Source organism: Mixophyes fleayi, chromosome 9 (genome assembly GCF_038048845.1).
Source record: "Mixophyes fleayi isolate aMixFle1 chromosome 9, aMixFle1.hap1, whole genome shotgun sequence".
Taxonomy (NCBI): domain Eukaryota; kingdom Metazoa; phylum Chordata; class Amphibia; order Anura; family Limnodynastidae; genus Mixophyes; species Mixophyes fleayi.
Window position 1 is genome coordinate 64,742,233 of NC_134410.1, and position 8,297 is coordinate 64,750,529.

At 36.4% G+C, this 8,297-nt stretch overlaps 1 protein-coding gene across 1 annotated transcript in view; it reads right to left on the reverse strand.

The window, feature by feature from the left end:
- LOC142100711 (uncharacterized) overlaps positions 1-7,443 on the reverse strand; it is a 102,148-nt gene extending 94,705 nt beyond the window's left edge. The window contains exons 1-2 of the mRNA XM_075184454.1: positions 6,944-7,443; positions 1,256-1,717 (exon numbers count right to left, since the gene is read on the reverse strand). Coding sequence (XP_075040555.1) covers positions 1,256-1,660 — 405 coding nt within the window. The 5' untranslated portion in view covers positions 1,661-1,717; positions 6,944-7,443. The remainder of the gene's footprint in view (positions 1-1,255; positions 1,718-6,943) is intronic.
- Between the last annotated feature and the right edge of the window lie 854 nt (positions 7,444-8,297).

Sequence of the window (8,297 nt, forward strand, 5' to 3'; positions counted from 1 at the left end):
ATGGAAGCAACCATTTTATGAGAATTATATATGTTGCAGGATTCACTTAGTTATTTAAGGAAAATATAACAAATAATTTTATGTATTCAAAATGATGTATTTTTGGATTCCATTTAGAAAGACCATTAAAGAAATTGCAGCTTGGCTTATATAAATGAGCTACTGAAAATATTTACATTATAAGTTTAATCATTTTGGGATGGTAACAAATTTGAAAATATATGATAATGCATATAGGATGGTTTATTTTTCTTAAGCATACCAGCCTTGTCATTAAGACTAATAAAAGGTGTCTAATCCTAGAATAAATTACATTAGGGGACAACAGTGGCTTTCAATGACAAATAAAAATTTTACCTAAAATATCAAATATCCTTCAATAAAATGTTATTGTTAGTGCCTCACCAATGGCTGCTATCAACCTGTGTGTTCGGTTATCTTTTGACTACAATATTCACAATTTATCTGGCTGCTCAGTGTGACGTTAATCCTCTCACTGTGCTGAGCTGCAGAATTGGTCCATTTGTAGTCAACTTAATTAGGTAGACCTTCCTCCCCTGAGACCCCTTCAGTTAACTTATAATCAGTGACTACACTAGTTCTCCAGGAATTAATTGTATAATACTGCATATAGCAGGAACACACAGAGAATATAAGGAGATGACAGGGGGCTCAGGGGAGAGATCACGATCTAACCTATATGGAGAACACTAATTAACAGGGGGCTTTTACAAACGTGGGCAACAAATTTAACTTCTATCAAGATATGGAAACTTCAATACGGCATTGAACCGTTAACTTACCTCTTTTTGCTGATAACTGTTGATAACAGGGAGTAATAGCTTGAGCTCATCTCTCTCTCTCTGTATATATATATATATATATATATATATATATATATATATATATATATATAAAATGAAAGTTATAAAAGGTAACTTTATTTTAGGCTTGGCTGTCAGAAATGTCTAGGCAGGTGGAAACCTTTGCACATGGTCACAGCATTATTGTGACAGCTGTCAAAATTCACACCTGGCCACAAAAGTCCATATACTCTAAAACTGTTGCCAAATCAGTACTGAATGTGATGGTGAATCATAAAAAAAGTTATGTAGTGTGTGATAAATCTTAATTAAGGAACACAAATGTATGCACAAAAGTGTGTATATGACACTAGTTTCTATAATTAATAAACAATAGATAGATAGGTAGATGGATGTATTGCTAGTTAGGCTAAGGCTTTCCTCACCGTTACCTTATTCATATGGGTATCTCCTAATGAAATGGACCGACGTGGATTAAAGTGTCTTAATTGGACTTCTTCCTGCTTTCCAAATAGCTCCTCCATCGTCCTAGTGTCAAGCTGCAGATCTCCTTGCAATGTTTCCGTACTCCATAGACTGGATCGACCCTTAACTTTCTCTGGTGGAATAGCCTCCCAGTTAAAGTTCCTCAAACGGGATCGCTGCTTTGGGTTACAATTTTGAAGCAGACCACTTGGGGGTTCAGAGAGTGTTGTGATTGGAGGAGGTGGAGGAGGGGGTGCTGGAATTTTGGGAGCAATGAATTTCTCTGAAGTTGCAATGTCATTGAACTGGACAGGAGAATGGTCACAAACACTGTTGCTGTCTTTTGATCCCATGTTCATGTTGATAAGCATTTCATGGATGGTCCTAGAAGCTCCTTTTTGTCCTCAAGTTTTGATCAGGACTTGAACCTGCAGAATGGAAATAACCAGCAGATTCTCAGTAAAGGTTTCACATGGCTCATTGAGCATAGGCACGCGTGAGATCCCTATGAACAGCTGTCAGAACAAGAGACAAACCACAGGAATTCCAGCATTGACAAAAGAAAATGCATTTGGTTGAAATATAAATGATTTAATGAATGTCTACACCTGAAACGCTAATAGGGTATTGAATATTATTGGAAATAGAGTGCTGTGAATACACCATTTTATATATCTTAGTAATTATGCCCATGTCTTCACTATTTATCTCTCACTCACTGTTTACCTGTCCATCTATTTATCTTTTTGTGCAACTCTTACTACTAATCTTTCAATGGCTACATGTAACTTGAGCAACTACACCAACTCCTAAACAGAATGCTTGTTCTTTACCTCTTTTTTGTGTGATGTTTACTTATTCTGGGGTGTAGCACTCATAACCTAAATACATAAAAAATTCAAATAAAGTATATATCATTTGAGAAATAGCTCTGATAATTTTCTTACATAGACTCTAAAGATTTACTAAAACATTAAAACATCTAAAAAGGTAAGTGGAGGTGTTGCCCATAGCAATCAATCAGAATTTAGCCATCATTTTCTAGAATGTACTAGATAAATGAGAGCTACAATCTGGTTGGTTGCTATGGCAACACCTCCACTTTCTTTTTTAGAAGTTTTAGTAAATTTACCCCCGAGAGTTCCAATTCCAATTTTTATAGATATGACGATTGTATGATGACGGTATAACTATTCCCCACACTACTAAAGTATGCATTTAAACAATATTCTATTTTATAAAAAGGTAGATTAACCATCACATACATTTGGCAATAATTTCTAGAATGTTCATATACAGTATGACTCTATGGTTACAAGATAATAGTGTGAGGCTTCATACAATTGACCTGATTTAGAGTTTTGAGTAAATCCAGTTAGAAGGTGTAATTTTACACATTGGTAAAACCATGTTATGAAGCAGGGGTGGGGGTGTGGGGTAAATTTAAATCTGAGCTGACAGGTTAAGAGCTGGGAGGGGACATTACCTACATTCTTTTCATGGTTTGTCCAGTGCAAATTTGAACCCTTTAGCTGCTTTTGCTCCTAATTCTAATAGTCAATATCTATATTATAATTCATTTTCTGGTACAACCTTATATCATTCCGTGTACCTTTAAATTCTCGCTCCATAATAACAATACAAAGTTAAACAGTCCACTAGTTAATAACATGACTTTGTCTCTCCAAATATTTACTGCGTTACACACTGCCTTTGCAAGGTATTGTACTTATAAGAAAAACAAGACTTTCAAGATTTAAACATGTAACTTCACCATTCTGTGTATTTATCTTGTGATCAGCATGTTCATTTCATACTTTAAGAAATTTGCAATATTTATTTCCTAATAAAGAGGCACTGTTTAGATGTAGGCAACCTGTGGTTCACTAGTTGTTCTCATAATGCCTTATCAGGAATTAGGAGATTGAACTACAAGCAAGGGCTGCTAGGTCATTCTGAGACCTATAAGTTTATCCAGCAATACTAGGAGTGACAAGGCAAGACAAGTCTCAGGTACTTGCAGTTACACAACATCTTGCACAGTTTCATAGGGTTCATGCTGAATTGAATGTAATTTACGTTTTTTGGCAGTAAATACGCCTTTTTACTTTTGAGCATGCGCACAAACCACTAGTTCCAAAATTAGGGGTTTGTGCACATGCTGAGATGTAAAAAAAACGTATTATATGCCAAAAACTTAAATTGCGTTCAACTCCGCATGAGCCCTATAGTTATTCAGGTTGAAAACGTCCATGAAGTTCAACTTTTCATAAGTTCTAATTGTGCTGGTCCAGAGGAAAGCCAAACAATACATCCAGTAAGACAGTTGCCAATTTAGCCTCATATCAGGAAAAAATCCTTCCTGACTCCCAAAATGACAATTGGATATAAATTCCTGGCTCAGTTTTTTGTCTGTTTGTGAATTTGCGACTAACATACGGTACGGATACCATAGCTTAACCACCCTTACAGCGAAAACCCCCTTCCAATCAAAATTGATGACCCTTGGGGGCATATTTAATAAAGCACGGTAGTGCTTTTAACGGGTAATTAAAGTCCCACAGTGTCCTTCGCAAATTTATTAAGGGGGCATCGCAGCAGATATCATGGATATCTGCTGCTTTGCATTCCTCTTCGTTTTTGGGAACAGTCACCATTCAACAGAATGGTGACTGCTCCTGGCCGCAATCTAACAAGTCCCGAAAAAACATTTTTTTCGGGAACTTGTCATGTTAATGTACGCCAGCTGCAGCTGGCGTACATCATCCGAATTGAGAAAATCTAATGCTGTCAGCTCTGCTCCGGAGAGCAGAGCTGGACAGCGCATGTGTGGAGGGATCACATGATCCCTCCCTGTCACTCACAGCTCTCTCTCTGCAACTATCGTTGCAGAGACAGAGAGGGGATCTGTGTGCGCATGTCCAGTTCTTGGAACTGGACATGCGCACTTGAAGAGTGAAGAGAAGACCCGAAGACAGCGCTTCCGAAGAGGGGGGTAAGTATGGTTTTTTTTATCACTGAAACAGCAGTTTTTCGGAACTGCTGTTTCTATGCACGGCTGTACATAAATGTGAGAAGTAGTTCAATCCTTATCATTGCGATAAGGATTGAAAACTACTTTTCACTTTATGATAAATGTGCCCCTTGGTCTTTTGTATGGTACATCTTAGGAAAATTTTGTAGAACTACAAGTTGACTAAGCTGGGCAACTAAGCAGAACTACTACTCTTCTGACATTTATTTGTTTTGATTGTAAAGTTGGGTACACACTACAGAAATTTTCTCGTGATGCGATATTGTTAACAATTTTACCAACGACTGAAAAAAAAGTCCCGATCAGCATGATGATTTATGTGTACGCACTTAACACATTTTACATGATTTACCATCAGAACTGTGCTCTTCATTTGTCATAACCACCGACTGAAAAGATTGTGACTCTGCACACTCATCATCATCATCACCATTCATTTATATAGCGCCACTGATTCCACACCATAGAGTTCTATGGACACTGCCCGTCCTGAGTGCATACACACTGCAGAATCAGCACGACATCCTTCCATCATTGAATGAGATTTTTAGTTCAGTTTAAAAATTAAATAAAAGGATACAATGTGCTTTGGAATGATAAATGTTCATCATTGGAGCGTACACATTAATGCGATATCAGGTCGAACAGTCGTTTATTATGTGATTGGCCCCATAATCGACTGAAAATACTGTAGTTTGTAACCAGCCATGGTCACCTGAACAACTGCAGACATTTTTGCATGTGACTAAAAATACTCAAGCACCACTGTAAATTACCATAAACACTTAGGGGTGGAAATACCTCATCATTAAAAGTTACTCTAAAGTAATACTTATCTCAAAATAAGCTCTGAGCTCATATTACACCTTACAAATGCCTACAGAATATCTGACAATCTGAACCATTTCAAAGTGTGATAATGTTCTGCTCCTGCTTCAACAATGTATTGCTCAATTGCAATAACATGGGCTGAATTATATTATTTTAGAGTGCACAATAAACAAAATTATTTGTTATCGCTTCTAGTCTAATCATAATCTAATCATTATTAGTTCATCAATAGAAAATCCACTAATTTTGGCTATAACAGCAACATAATTAAATTTTAGTGTACAGATTGATTTATAACATACTCTATGCTTATTATAGGTCAGTCTGTGATTTATTTTCTTTATTAACAATGTATGGAGTGTATTAATTGCACCAAGCAACTGTAACAAATTCATATACATGTAAACAGTATAAACCATAGATGCCTAAATATACTTTCTGAAAGAGTAACTAGGGGTGTGAAAGAGATAGAGGAAGGAAGAGGAAGAATTTACATATCAAACTTAACACTTAACCTTAATTAGGTCATTAGAACATTATCTTACATGAGAAAATACTTCCTGCCAGAATGGGAAGAATGTTCCCTAGTTATGATTTGGATCACTATAGTTTTGTGGTTTTCACAAGTCTGCTTGTACAGCTTTGATATGAAGTATACCTTTGAGACTCTCTGGGCATACACCTATTGTATGTACATATATATATATATATATATATATATATATATATATATATATATATATATATATATATATATATATATGTGTGTGTGTGTGCGTGTATATACACATATATCCGTGTATATATATATATATATATATATATATATATATATATATATATATATATATATATATATTTATTTGTGTACATGATCATAAAATGAAAGATATCCACGTCAATAATGCAACGGACGCCCATATAATTAAAGGACCCAGGACGTTTCAATAATAATAAAAGTAATATATTAATTTTTGACAGAAACGTGTTTGAGTACTGGTCTGTAGTACCTAAACTCGCAGCAATACGACCCAGGCCGTCCATTGTGATACAAAGCAGCTGTCACTCAGGATAGGCAGTACAGTCAGTATTAAAATAACACATTACAACTGCAATCTCATTTCATCCCTAACTGATTGGAAATACGGGTTTATAAGTGTAATTAACTACAAGTTATACATTTGCATTGGTTTAGGTTATTAGCCTAAATGATCGTTTAGCATTTGTATTTATCATCAGATTATCAGTTCACTGCACACTTGTAATGTAACACATATTAATGTATGTTATAATGATAACACTGCAATTCACATTGTATAGACACCCACTGAAGTTGCACCTGTATACCTTGGTTCGTCACGTTCTATCCGTATACAGTCATTTTTTATAAATCTATCTTTAATACTCTCTTATCTGTACTCCCATCCAGAGCTAGTGAAGGTGAAAGTATTTAAAATAATTATATCAACTAGTAATAACTCTAAACTCTAACTGCTAACATAGGTCACAATAATTATTCACAATTGTATGTAGGGAAACTATAGTTATCCATCAGCTGTAGAACTATAAGTCTCTGCCTGAATATTCTTCTACACACATATACGACATTTTTGACGTGCACACCAGAACAGTTTGAGGTCGTTATAAGGATGTTAAGCTTAGTAAATCGATAGATGTAAATCGATTATTTGCTACAGTCACTCTACGGTGTAGTTGGAGTACGCCACTGCTAGCAAGTCATGCTGCTACTTTTAGTTCTACCACAGCTGTATAGCCACAGGTTACCTACCTCTGTATCTTACACGCTTTCCCACCCAGGTACTCGAACTTAGCCCCTGACCCATAAATTGGTGCCTTTCAGTAAGTGGTCAAGCCGAGTCTCCCAGGTTCTTGTGAAGTCGGGTTGCTCCAGTGAAGAGAATTTATCTGACGGTCACCAGTGTCATCTGTCCTTATCCAGTCCTGTTGTTGTAGTGTTATCCACCGATCACCTCTCTCTAGTCTTGCCAATGTGTTTTAGCTACTTTCTTTTCTTTCTCTCTCTCCCACTTTCTCTGCCTTATATGTCTATGTTCCTCTAGCACGCTCTGTACATTCCTGCTGCCTTTACCCCCATCAGTGTTCATGTGATTTCATCTCGCTGTCATCCTTCTCTGACATCTCCATGGCTCTCGCTAGGTCTTCAGTAGATTTTCACTTAAAACGTCTCAGATGCTGTCTGTTCTACAGCAATCACTATTTTCTCCACTATCTCTCACGTCTCCGGAGTCTACTTCTGTCAGTCCCTTCTGTCCCTTTTCCTTTGCAATATAGTTCGCACATGCGCACAACTGCTAGAGCTCAAAATTTCATCCAATTTATTTCACGGCGGTGAGATCCTAAATGTGTCTTCAAGGACAGGCAAGTATATAATTTCATAGTTACAGAAGTTGTTGTAGAGGTTTTTCACATGCCCTTTTAATCAAGCCAACCCCCCAAACAATAACTTTAAAGTATATTGATGTGCAGGGGATGGTGGGCACCTTTTGGCCTGGGTTCAAACCACAAACCCAAGTAAGTGGCCCAGGTTCTTCTACCAGCAAGCCACAAAGGAAAAATGTGTGTGACAAAATTCCTGCGGACATGGTTTGTCTAACATGGACTTGGTTTTATGTAGCCTATAAAATTTGAGAAAAATTGTTATGTGAAAAAGCTACAACAAATTACAAAATCCTTGCAGTCCCACCTGACTAGTATTCAATTCATGCACTATTCTAGTGACAAAACATTCGATTGACGGATATGCAATATACAGAGAATTCTAATGACTGCTTTAGAATACAGAGAGAGATCTTGGGGTATTTAAACTATAAAGAAAGCATTCTTGTGATTTTAATACAATACAGAATGCATTATAGTGACAGCTATCCAATGCAGAGAAAATTATAGTTGTCTCTATAAACTACAGATTATTTTTGTTATTATTATTAGAGTATATTTGTAATGCGCCACAGTGTTCTGCAGCAACGTACAGTAGGAAAACAGGACATACATAAAACAAGGACATACAAGGCAGACAAAATAAATACTGACATGAAAACAAAGGACCCTGCTCATTAGAGAACTTACATTCTAATTTGAAGAGGGCACAGCTGAAACAAGAG